Source organism: Odontesthes bonariensis, chromosome 17 (assembly GCF_027942865.1).
Source record: "Odontesthes bonariensis isolate fOdoBon6 chromosome 17, fOdoBon6.hap1, whole genome shotgun sequence".
Classification (NCBI taxonomy): domain Eukaryota; kingdom Metazoa; phylum Chordata; class Actinopteri; order Atheriniformes; family Atherinopsidae; genus Odontesthes; species Odontesthes bonariensis.
Window position 1 is genome coordinate 10,659,884 of NC_134522.1, and position 13,595 is coordinate 10,673,478.

A 13,595-nucleotide genomic window follows, 5' to 3' on the forward strand; every position below is an offset into this window, starting at 1 on the left:
TAAAAAAAGACTTAATTTTCAATAATTAAGATGCATGTCAATTATACAGAAATTTAAAGTTTTAAATATCTGCAAATAATAACAATCCTCATACTCACAATAATTTATCAAATGTTCAAGTAAAAATCAGATACATTCTTTCTTTTTTTATATATACTGCGAGAATTCTGTATATACTGGCAAATGTAAATAATAATAATAATAATAATAATAATAATAATAATAATAATAATGATAACAATAATAAATATTATTATCATGTATGTCCTAATGTAACCTTTAATGTAGCATAACAATAATGAGTGCCATCCATTCCATGCCTTTAAAAAATAATATATTATCATACTTATTGCAATAATTTGCAGTAATTGTGTATTTCATGGAGGCTCGCATCCAGAGTAAAATTGATCAATTACATTGCAGCAAAGCGAAGGTCTAGTCCTACTATAGATAGTAAGGTCAATATGATTGGAGAGTGTTTGAAAAAAAAGGAAAAAATACGTTAATACAAAAATGCATGAATTGATGTCAATATAGAACCTGCTGAAAAGTGCTAGTGATTTTAAAAAGGGGTGATTTCCCCGTCTTGGAGTCTTGCAGACATCTCCCATGAAAGGCAGCCCTCCAAAATGTCAGCTGAACAATGCTGGCTCCCTCATCGACCTTGCTTTCCAGCTCAATTTGGTCTCAATCACAACATAATGAAAATGCACTCCAAAACAGATCCCTTAAAAAAAATACTTGTTCAGGAATAGCTCTCACACTTCAAGTTATTTATTGTTAACGTTCACTTGTTTTTGAAACATATACAGCAGCCATCACGCATTTGTTCCTTTTTAAGTTACAAAAAAAATAAAGAAAACATAAAAGTGGACGCAATAACGATTATTATACAGTTAAACGCATTCTTGTTTGTTAGCCAAATATACAAGTCCCTACTTTATTCAATAAGTCTAAATGAATACATTAGTTTACAATATTAATATGATAGAATACCAGGTTATCACCGCAGAGAAGGAGTGGTGGTTTAGAGTACTTCAAACCTGATCCCACCTTTCCCCCAAAGTCCGAATAACTGAAGCAGCATTCCTTTTTGTTTCAACAACATAGACTACGTTTAAAACATCATGAGGAAGGTCCAAAACATGAATTACAAAAGGTCCAAAAACAACATAATTGCTTTCAAGGGCGGCCATTTCTGTAATGTTCAAAAATAGAGTCCCTTGTCAGAGATGTCAAGAAAATGTGCCCTGATCAGCTGGTGCGCATCTGTGCGCCTTGTCTCCTTCAACATCAAAGGACCCTTTTTCAGCCGCGCAAATATATATAAAGATATATCTATAGATATATCTATAGATATATAGAGACATATATATTTGATTTTGTCATGGGCTCATCCGCAGGTTCACATACAAAAAGTGGAAAGTGACAGTACTGTATTGGGTCCTACCACGTTCTGCCGTAGAGGAGGTTGGAGCTGACCATGTTACTGGTGTAATCTACAGCTGATGTGTCTATTTGGGCCATGTTGAGCTGGCTGTGCAGTGAGGGGGGGCTCGGCGACATCTCCTCCAGCTCCAAAGCGTTCACCTGCTGCTGGCTTTGATGCTGGTTGAGGCTGTTCGCCGAGGATGCGAGCACCACTCCGGTTCCGTTTTGTTGTTGGCTCTGTTGTTGGTTCTGTTGTACCTGTTGCTGGTTCGTCGTTGGCGTATTGGAGCCGTTCTGACACGGTTTACCGTCCTTCACCAGAACGGGCACGGCTACGCGCCTCGGGGACTGCGCCTGCTGTTGGCACAGGTTACCGTCCTGTTGCTGCTGCTGCAGCTGTTGCGCCGCCTTGTCCTTGGCCTGGCGCTTCATCTTGTATCGGTGGTTCTGAAACCAGATTTTCACTTGAGTTGGTGTCAGGTGGATCATGCTCGCTAGGTGCTCCCTTTCAGGTGCCGACAGGTATTTCTGCTGCTTAAACCTCCTCTCCAGCTCGTAGACCTGCGCCTGAGAGAAGAGGACGCGCCGTTTCCTCCTGGGCGCCGCGTGGAGAACTGGCATGGCTTTGCTGGCGTCCGCCATCCCTGTGAGACTCCCCATGCCAGTCATGTTCATACCTGTGGAAGGTCCCATGAATCTAGAAACTTAAAAATATACATACATATACGTGCGTTCAATAAACAGAAGAGGAGAACACTATTTCGCCTGAAGTTATTTTTTCTTTTTCTTTTTTAAACTATTGGCTGATGTATCCGTTATTCACTGAAGTTTCAAAAGCTTAAACTAAAAAGCATTAAGAAGAAAAAAATATGTAATAATAATCAAAATAATAATTATGATATAATAATCAAAATAATATTAGCTTTCAAATTTCTACTTGTGTCAAAGATAAAGTCACATTTGAAAGAATGATCTCCTTTTCAGTTTGATAATCAAGTACAATTGTTTTTTAATTAAGAATTCTATAAAATGCTGTAGGAATCATCACATTGCCAACACTTTTCATATTTAGCATAAAATGAATGTTTTTTGTTCTTTTAAAGAAACACATTGAGTTATGTGAGTTTTGTGCTCTTGCTCCTTATGACTTATTTGTGTGTGTGTGAAAGAAAAAAAAATCGGAAAAGTGTATATAAAAGGACAAACGAACTTACTTGTGGAGTATCTTGGATCAGGGTTGGCGCTATACCACCCTGTAGCTGCTGCACTATTCCGCATGCTTTCCTGGTACGACGGGAGGTCTCCCATATTGCCAATGCTTCCATTGCAGTATCCCCCCATTGCGCTGTGGGAGAACTGTGAGACGGTGTGCGGCATATGGTAAGTGGTGGCCACGGTGCCGTTATGGCCCATGGAGTGCTGTTGCATGCCGGTCTGAGACACCTGAGGCTGTCGGTAGGCTCCCAGTGGAGAGGTTAGGTTCCCTGCGCCGTCCATGCCACTAAACTTCTTGTAGGTCTCCTCGATTGGACTCAAAATGTCTGTCACTGAAAAAGGCGTAGTATGCTTTGGGCTCAACGACATGATTCAGAGAGCAGGTAGATTTTTGTGTTTGAGCAGATCAACCGTGTTGTTGTATCGGCTCTCTCCTTGGTGGATGTCTACGTAAGAGAGTGCTTGTAGTGCGCCTGAGATCCTATTGATCGCCTTGGAGAAGGAGGCGAGCCCAGGGCGCTCTTAGCCCGGGTTTATTGGAGCCAGGAGCCAGGTTTACGACAAACACAGGGGGCGGAGCAAAACTCCCAAAACCAGCAAACAATAGTCATTGACATTTTAGGGAAATAATTCATGAAAATACACTTCGGCTTATATTAACTTGTGCATATGAATATATTCACATATTTGTGATCAGGTTCTTTCTGTTAACTTTATACAGGTGATAATAGCTCATTATGTTCTACACACCGCCTGATCTGGCTACATAGCACTGTTTTGCGTCAGTAGGGAATTCCACTCTTTCTAAAAACTTTGAGAGCACTTTGAACAGACATAAGGGCCACCGAGTATCATCAAAGAGCCACAATGAAGTTGTATGACCAGCTCATTTATGCTTCTTAAGCATCATTTTGCCCACCAGAGAGGGACAAGTCCAAATAAAAGCTCAGATTGACGAAATGTTGAAAGGGAACGGCAATGAGGATCCAACCTGTAAATTTACATACACTAACACCGAGACACAGCGAGGCATGGATTTTAGATGATGTTTGCCAAAACTCACCACTCATTTTTCTGAAGTACAAATATTTTCGAGAAGTAGAAATATTCTGTGCGTCTTAGACACATCTCATCGCACTTGATGGACTTTGGAGAAAACACTTTGAGCTTTAAACCTGGTCAACATGCATTCATGACACTTTGCAGTCTTGACCCGACGTTGTAATCTCTGTGCAAACTGACTGGCGCCAGGGGAAGAATAAGAGAAAGAGCGACACAACAAGGGGGTCAAAAGAGAAAAGAGCCACACAATAATGAACAACAGTTAATAGATATTTTCATTCCAATCTGGTGATTTCAATCTAAAACATTTCTGAACCTGTATTAGATAAAATAGTTTGATCTTTCTGTGAATTAATGCACACAATCAAAATTATGTAGATATTTGATCCTTTTTTTTTCAAAAATATATTTTTTCTTATCATAAAACAACATACATAACAAGAGGGGACTGGTGTTCTGTAGTTATTTCAGTGATGATTTTCGGTTTCTTTATTGCAGAAAGAAAGCACTCGTCTGCTTAAAGCCACTAATGTAATTTACTATGGCATGGAAGCAAGTAGCTACCTACCCTAATTGAGCAAATGAAGATGTGACATGGTCAGTCATCAATTATAACGACACAACAAGAACATCAATCTCCGGTTAAGTTGATACCCTGGATGTAATAAATCCCATGTTTCAGCCACATCATCTCTTCCTTATTCTGTCTTTCCTTGTTTTATTCCTCCAGGTGTCCGGATAGCGCAACGGATTTAACGTGAAGTGGTTGGACATTATTGCTGCTCAGGAAAAGTCCGCTTTTCCATAATCATCTGGAATTGTCCAAAATACAACGAGGGCAGAACGACAGGAATCCCAATGCTATGTGTTTGACATTTTACAGGTGTTGGCTCCCTTCAATCAAAGAAAAACAGTTGAGTTAATTCGCCAGTCCCCCCATCACCACAACCACTTTTCTTTTTTTTTTTTAAAGAAATATTTCCAATCTGCAGATATTCCCACACTTGTCCAGACGTCTGTGCGCCTTTTCCACTCTTTAGCTAACGGCAGCATGGTGTTTCAAGTAGAAAAGAAAGGTAGGCCTCGGCCCAGACCTCTAACATTATGTAAATGAGCAAACCTCTCAACCTTGTGGATTACTGAGTCAGAGAGCAGGACCCTAGTCCAAAAACCCTCCACATTAGGATCCCATAAAAATCTGGGGCAAGCTGACTGCATGCAGCACTTTTCAGAGCTTATAGCTCACTGTGGTATTGTTTATAATCTAAGTTAACTTTTGCAACCAGTGAATATGAAATGACCAAATCAGCGGGAGCCGGATAAACGAACGTGTCGTGGAAAAGGGAAGAAGGCCAAACCAAGGTTAGTTAACTAATCTCAGACTTTTATATAGAAAATAGTTTGAAATATTTTTTTTTAAACAGCTGTTGATATTAATATTTGTCGAATCGAGTTAGTTGCTGCACGCTTACTCGACAATAAAGTGTGCCATGTTCATTCTGATGAATATCATTACATTCATTTGAATAAGCCTAGCCTTTGGTCAGGGTTATTTAAATGACCCAAAGGACAACGAAACCTGGTGGAAGCATTGCAAAGAACGTTTGTATCCCTCTGTTGGACACGGAGTATAAGCTTCTGTTTCAAAATTATCCTTCGACTTATTGACTTTGGCAGCCTTACCTCGGATAACATTCCACATGCTTAATTGCGCACAGAATGTATCTTTTGAGAAAATTACAACTAAGTGTCGTATTGCTCTATAAAAAGATGCATATACCAAGAGTGCTTGCCATTATTTTCTTTAGCAGATCTTGTATAATAAGTGCATTCATGGTGGACGTTACTATAGTGTAAAATCGCCGTGTCCAAATAAACGGCGGGGATTTTCCAAAGGGACATTCGGTTCAATTTTCAATACATTCAAGCTTTAATCGGACCATTTAGGTGTTGTTAAACCATAACCTAAAAACAACCAATTTATGTAGTTGGTTTATTTCCCGCAGACAACCTTTTTCCGATATCATCACCCCCTCAGCTCAGCACAGCAGATGGACTCAGGCGCCTGGTTGCTGAAGTGCTTTTCTCCATCCCGTCGATGCGAGTTCAATACCCTGAGAGATGTGGAGAGATGGCTGAAGGGCCAGGGTCCTGACCTGCCAACTCAATCACAGACCGGCCGAGGACAAAGTGCAGAAAACACGAGGATTTATTCAGCCATGCAACCCGTAGAACATCCAGTTTAACTTTTAAGTTATTTAGTCTCTGAAAGATTCAACAAACACCCAATAATGACAGGGGTTTCTAGTTTTCTACAATTTCTTTTTTTCTTCTTCTACATTTAGGACGACTTTGTACGAGTGTAAATAGGCGCTGAGTTCATAAAATATGTCTGAGCTAAGGCGTAGATCTATCCAGGTTGGAATGTCCATGCGTAATTTACGCACGGCTATACTTTTTTCTTTATATTTGGCTTCTCGGTGCACTGAAATGTCAAATTATTTATCTGTTATCAGCCACTAGTGTAAAGAAAATGAAACATATTATACCGTAGTTCCATGGAAAAAGCCCAACTTAAAAACAATTACTTTTAAGGTGGCGAGGTTCAGAAAAGTGTGATTACGCACTAAAACTTTTACGTTAAGGCGGAAATTTTTAACTTAAGATTTAAGGCAACAAAATTTTGTATAACATTTGAAAAATATAAACCAATGCGGTGTGAGTTCCTTGTATTACTATTTATTTAAAGTTGTGCAAAAGAAAAAACAATGAAAAAAAAAATCTCAAAAGATAATCCATTTGATGGATTAAATACAGATGACGGATGAAAATGGATGGCAAATATCTCTTTGGCTGTCCACATCTTTTATTTCATAGCACGGCTGTATTCATTGGGGTGTTCTTATCGATGACATCAAATTAAGCCTGTTTGTTCGGTGGCGCAGAAAAAGAAAGTCAAATATGTTGACGCTGAAACCAACAAACACCACAAATCGATTATTTTCTTCGTTCCAAACTTGGAATTTCATTCGCATTCGCATTGTAGCCGGCCTGGAGGCTCAATTCGTGAGGAAATTCCACACCTGCAGTCAGTGTAGTACCATTTAGATCAAAAACTTTCTCTCCTCTTAAATTGCCGCGCAGTGTGAGAGTAAAAAGCGGGCAGGTGCATATCTTTCAGCTGCACTACTTGAAACGGTGCGGTTCCTCAGCTAAGTAGGTTAAAGGTCCTCCCAAGTGGAGAAAGTATGTGACAGACCTCTTGAAGACCGTATTCTTCTGCAGGAGTTTGCATTCATTCACAATTAATGTCGCTTGATGGACGAAATGATGCTAATAGGATGCCAAAAAACAGAATATGGGCTTTAATGGGATGCTGGCCATAATCTGGCGGCTGGGAAAAATGGAGAGCAGAAGAATTCAACATATTGTAATAGGATTAGAGTGTTGAAGATTTTCTTCACAGTACAGTAGTTCCTGAGTCGAGTTAAGGCTATATGGACAAGACATCGGAAACTCTCCAACAGGTAAGGAAGAAACCTGTGAAAAAAGAAGGATTTTTATTTTCTGTGAGAATTATTTAGTTTTGCTGCCAAAGAAACTGACTTTTGAATAACTGGAAGAAACTTGAATCAGGCTGTGTGTCATTTCTTTCTGTGTGACATAAAAGAAAAAAATATATTTTAGTTTTGAAGCCACTGAAAGCAAAGGCAACAAAACATCAGAGAAACACAAAAAAATGTCACACTATAGTTAGAATAAGATATCAAAAAAATTTCATGAACTTTGAAAACATCAGCGATGAATGGAAAGTGGCCATTTTTCATTTAAAAAAACACTATCTTCACATTCATAATTATGCACCCTTCACAAATGAAAAGTTGCTCTCATTTGTTCTTGTTTTGCAAAAGATTAGAGCACTATGCTACAAACTGATCAGCTGTCTCTGTAAAGCCATTGACAAAGAAGTGAAAATCATCAGTAATATGAGATTTTGTTGTTATGTCAAATTTCAGCATGCTGGCCTTGATTTCAATTCAAACAGACGCTGATCAATATCTTAAGACACATGGCCTAAAGCAGATCTAATTCTCTATGAAGTGTGATTAAACTAAAACTCAAATCCCTTTTTTGGAAGTTGAGGAAAGTTCTGTGTTTTAATATTATCTTTGCAGGTCACGTTATAACAACGCTTCAAATAAATGAACAAATTCCACACACAGAAACAAATAAATTCATTCTGTAATTCTGTCTATCATTTGCTGTTTTGTTTGAGTTTTGAAAATTCGGCTTCCTGAAATTTTAGGTCGTCGAGTTTCCCTGAGTGTCAGTGTCCTCCGCTTTTGTTTTTGAGTGGCAACATTTCAGCATAGCTGCTCTCTTTTGTAACAACAGTTTAAAAATGTGCGTAGCAGCAGATCAATGCAGATTACCAAATGCATGGCAGAACAAAGCAGATAGTGTACTTGGACTGGGTGCTTGGTTCCAAGGGTACCTGGTTCGTCCACTTCTCTGCTGCATTAATTGTGGCAGCATTAAGGGCAGGTAAACAAAGCTGTTAGAGAGTATAGTTGTGACTCAACCATGGCTCGCTCTAGCTTTGTCGCCCAGCTACTCATATGGCAAAATGCATCTGCCAATCTTTCTCTTGTGCCCGTTTGCCCATCAGTGCATTCATTTATTGTGATACAGAAAGTTTATCTGATGTTCTGAAATTAAGTTTTACATTTGTAGACACATGGATCTATTTGAAGTTTTTTTTTACATCTTTATCTGATGATGTTTGGTTCAATTCACTTTAGAAAACAGTCCTCCGATTCTGGGAGGTGTCTTGGATATATTAACAGATCTTTCTTGTGTCAGTCGATAATATCATGTGAAAATTTAAATTTCAGTGTTTCAACTAAATGTGTGTCTCATGAAGCTTAGTGCACAAAGTTGTTTTAATGAAACAATGTATGTGTAGAGTTATAGCTACTACAGGTGATAATTAATGTAATTGTAAAATTATTTAAACACCTTTTGAATTTGTCAAACATTTCAAGGGGTTTCCAAGAATTGTGTAACCCTTTTCAATTTCATTTCATTATTCTGTCAGGACAGAAACTGTTTTGATGCAGTGGAAGAAGTACAGCCTGGCACTGTTCTGCCTCTAAATGATTCAATGTGTAGCAAAATAAGTAATAATGAAACACGGCTGAATAAAACATGTCTGAAGTGTATGCAAATAGCTGCAATTGGTGTCAGTGTTTTCTGATGTCCGTTTCAGTCAGGAAGCCATTTATTCCGCTTGTTTTCATGATAACAGTCAGAAGATGCAGCTTCTAATCAAAAGTTTCAAAGCACTTTGAGTGCTGCATGTGGAGACAGAAACTTTGTAAATGGCTCCACTACTCAACAATGGAAATGTGAGCAGAAGCTGCACGTCAGTGCAGTATTTTTACCCGCGTGTTTGTCCCCACTCTGTGCTGCTTTTATCCAGAAGGCCATCCGATGGGCTAACATTATTTAGATGACTCCACATAAACACATCACAAAACTACTTCAAATGCTGAATGTATTGATCCTAGCTGATGTGAGAATGGATTATGTGCAGCAATTTGAAATATGAAGTCAAATCCCATTTGCACTGCGGGCCGTGAAAGGATTACAAATTTAATTTCTGCTCGTTTTCTTTCTAGAAACTGAATGCTGCTTAAATCAACTACAACATGCTGAAAGGGAGTCCCACTCAAACTGAATCCTCTTAAAGCAGAATGACGCCTGCACAGCAACAGAGACATATTGTTATGAGTAACCAAAGATTGATGTTCATGTTGTTAATGAAATCTTTTTGCAGAATTACTTTTGTACTGTTGATGATAAAATTGTTGCACTGTGTAGGCCTATGTATTCTTACCACATTTTCAACAGAAAGCCCTTTACAAATATTTTGTAGCATCAGTTATATGATACATTTTCCCACTTAATTTGATATATTTTTTTTTGTCTTGTATGGACTGAATGTATAATAGCCTCTATCAACAAAAAATGCTATAATATTTATGGGGAGTTTATGGCATTGTAACTATAGACTCTAAATGTTTTTTTTTTCAAACCATTAAGCAACTGTTTTTCAAGCAAGCAAACAAAAATGAATAACATTGTTTAAAAGTTCAATAATTCTCCGCTCAAATTTGTTCTGTGAAAATGGAAAAATATTTGACACTGTGTATCCTTATACAGCGATAAGGATTTCTAATATATGCAGAATATTTTGCTTTAGGTGTTTTGAACCAGAGGGATGTTTGATTTTTCTGTGTTGACTTTGCGGAGTAAAACAGAATGAAACACCTTTCATTGAAGTGAGCGCTCCAATAGTCACCAGGCTTTGTTTCTTTAATCAACACGAAGCTAGTTATAAGGTGCAGTTATAAGCAAGGACGTGTTATCATGAAAATTATCCAAAACAAATGTAGAAATTGCTATTACAATTGTTGGTTAATGTCATAGTTAAAGCAGTAGTCTGGTGTAAAACAGTTAAAGTACCAGGCTGAATTGTTGTAACAGTAGGTGATACAAAAATATCTTCAAATGTTACAAAAATGTTTCAGTGGCCATCTGAGGAACTACAGCAGGAAAATGTCCAATGCCTCAAAAGCAACAGCGGCAACGACACTGACTATAGCTTTTCACATGATCATTGAATGAAAAGAAGCATATTATGTCCACGTAGAAAGCCAAATGTCTACAATTAAACTGAATGATCCGGCTGAAATTACAGGAAAACATCAAACTGATATGTCACCCGTGAAAAATAAATTTTTAGTTTAATTTTTGTTTCCAACCTACTAATAAATGGATGATACATGCATTTTCACCTTACAAAAATTTTGAATATCTTTATCTTTTCTGCACTGATGTACTTTCTTAAGCTACTACTTCTTATAAAGAAGATGACTACTACATGTCAGTTGTCACGCCTGGTGAAAATGATGCTGTATGTATTATAAAACCAGACAAATAATGAAAATATGGACAGCGAAAAAACAAGTTTTTTTACAAGCACCATTTTTGTTTTTCTCAAAAAGTTAGATTTGATGTGAAGGTTCTCAAAAATGTTGTTATTCATTTTAAAACCTCATTGAAGATTTAGACTTACTAAGAAAATCATGCATGCCGTTTTTCTGTCTCTGTTTTTACCATAAGTGTTGTAAAATAGAAAAATGATATAGTCTGCATCTTAGATCATGTTTATGATACAGGAAATTTCACATTTATAGCAAAATCAGCAATATATGATTGGCAACTGAAATAACGGCAAAGCCAAAAAATAAATCTGAAATAAATCTGAAAACGTGCACGGCCCATCAATATACTTATATTCAAGAATGATCTATTATGTTATTTGAAATGGCAAAATAAGTCTATAATTATATTATTTAATGTCTCACAGGGACATATAAAGAAGGATGTTTTAATTATAAACATGTTATTAACATATTAACAGAAATGCAGAATCTGGCGATTTGTTACACATCTACAGGTTAAGTTTATTCGTCTCTGTTTCTGCATGTGTTGCTCTGAGTGTGTGACTTTGCGCTGCTCTAAAGTGATAGAAGTCTTCCAGACTCAAAGCTAAAGCCTCTCTTGTTTGTTGATTTTGTCTGGTCCCGTTTCAGTGGTTCTTTTTGTCTGGGAGGATGTCAGCTCTCTGTGCCTGACTGTCTCTGAGGACGCTTGATGTCATCTTGTCTACCTGATCATTACACTACCTGCTCTCCTCCACAATGCTGCCCTCTCGCTGCTCTGCCACTTGAAATGCTTGGCTGGCCTCTTCTCTGAAACCATCATGAGATTGTGTGCTAAAACGCTGCAGACTGTTCCTCTTCTCTCCTCCCTCTGTAAGTGCAGGAGCCATAAAAAGATTCCTCCACTCGGATGGAGACTGCTGCTGCTGCTCAGTCAACAGGAAAACACAGAAATCCTCCCTGAGTGTCAGTCACATACGCACAGCTTCACAACTTTTGTTTTTGTCATTGTTGTGTTCAGTTTACTGCAGCTTTGCAGATACAAATGCAAATAAATAATTAGACATGCACAGCCCTTTAAAAGTAGAAACTCAGATAACCTGCAGGTTCCGTAACTGTAAAATCCACTTTTTCAATGGACATAATGTATTATTATCTGCATGTTGAAGTTACTAAGAATCATATCCTGATACACTTTCTCATGACAAACTATTTATTGCTGTAACCTAATTAAAAAGCTTAAATTGAATGCTTTCATGTTTCATATTTTCGAGCACTATTGATGTGGAATATATTACCTATGTTAAATGTTTTAATTCATGTTACAGTTTAAGGTAGTAATAACGGAAAGGTCGATAAAAAAAGTGCCAGATTCTGAGGCCTTATGTGGTTTCTTTACATTTGCTTTCAAGATTTGTAAAAGTACTTTTAACCAAACCCCCCCGTGTAAAGGTAGTGACTTTGAGAGTTCCAGTGTTGTGCACGGCGGCTAGACTCACACGGCAGTGGCCATTGTGTATATTATTATTCACATCTGCACTTTTCTATGTCTGACAGTTGAAAATGCATATGCTAAATGTACAGTGTGGTCTTCTTCAAAACAGAGATCATTACTAAAACCTGTTGCATTATAAATATCTTATTGCTTATCAAAATAACATAACCACATTTTTTGGTAAAGCTCTGAAGTTTTTCTACAATGCAATAATGTTATTTGTTCATTTTGGAGTCTATCCCTACTGCCATTGGGTGAGAGGCAGGATACACCCTGGACAGGTAGCCAGTCCATAAGAGGGCCACACAGAGACAAATGAGACAAATAGCCGTGGACGCTCACTCCTAGGGTCAATTTAAAGAGACCAATTAACCTAACGTGCATTTTGTTGGATGGTGGGAGGAAGCCAGATTACCCGGAGAGAACCCACGCATGCACAAGAAGAACATGCAAACTTCACAGAGTAAGGCCCCAGTTGGGATTCTGAGGTGGCAGTCCTTGTTCATTTGCCTCTAAGCGCCCCTCCTTCCTCCTTATGATGACTGAGGACTTTGTGGCTTCTTAAACAATAAACTTGAAAAGGGCATCAGCTCTCATGTGGAAACAGTCATTTGAGTTGTATTTTCTTTCTGCCACCTATAGGGGCAATACTTAACAGAGAAATGTTTAAATTAGAGGACTTGTTAAATAACCACTGACCTCCTCGGACAAGACATCGCCTTGATGCTAGCATATGTCTCACTAAAGTTCCAGTTTACACCTCTTCATTACTGATATCTTATAACATATGAAGCCCTCCTTGCCATGGACACAGAAGCCCCCCTACACAAGCAGAGATGCTGACTTGTGCATCTTCCACTTAAAACAGCCTGGGTGGTCTTTCTCATCTCTGGGACATAGAACCAGATATATGTTCGCATCGCTGCTGAAACATGGACTGATTTGACCACAGAACACATGTCCACTGTCTTTCTGTCCATCTGAGATGTGGTCATGTCCAGAGAACTCATTGATGTTTCTGCACAGGACTGATACGTGGCTTCCTCCTTTTGTGATACAGTTTCAGATTACCTTTCTGAATACAGCGTCGGACTGTTTTCAGTGAAATGGAGGCCAACATGGCTAATGATCATGGTTTCATATGCAGCGATGACTGAAGGCTCAAAGGTCACCTGCATCCAACAGTGGTTTCTGTCCTTGGGCATAGCACAGTGAGACTTCCACACACTCCCTGAACCTTTTAACAAAATGATGCATTGTAGATTGAAAGTCCAAGGTTATTTGCAATTTTTGCATTGAGAAATATTTTTTTTAATTGATCAGTGATTCTCTGATGGAGTTTGGTGCAAAGTGGTGAGTACCAACCCGTCCCTGCTAGGAAA

General features: G+C 38.4%; 1 protein-coding gene and 1 long non-coding RNA gene across 3 annotated transcripts; one reads left to right on the top strand and one right to left on the bottom strand.

Annotated features, from left to right (window-relative positions):
- Positions 1 to 461: 461 nt before the first annotated feature.
- Positions 462 to 3,164, bottom strand: nkx2.4a (NK2 homeobox 4a). 2 transcript variants are annotated; one of them, XM_075447738.1, is made up of 2 exons: positions 2,646 to 3,164; positions 462 to 2,135 (listed from the first exon to the last, which is right to left on the bottom strand). In XM_075447738.1, exons 1-2 carry the CDS (start codon positions 3,013 to 3,015, stop codon positions 1,447 to 1,449), a joined length of 1,059 nt encoding a protein of 352 aa, XP_075303853.1. In that variant the 5' UTR covers positions 3,016 to 3,164; the 3' UTR covers positions 462 to 1,446. The 2 variants fall into 2 exon arrangements, with proteins under 2 accessions (XP_075303853.1, XP_075303854.1); XM_075447739.1 differs by having other exon boundaries at positions 464 to 2,108; positions 2,646 to 3,163.
- A 1,476-nt stretch (positions 3,165 to 4,640) lies between these two features.
- Positions 4,641 to 11,967, top strand: LOC142366600 (uncharacterized). The gene is made up of 2 exons (XR_012766852.1): positions 4,641 to 5,070; positions 5,715 to 11,967. It is a non-coding gene; the product is annotated as an uncharacterized LOC142366600 (long non-coding RNA).
- Positions 11,968 to 13,595: the final 1,628 nt, after the last annotated feature.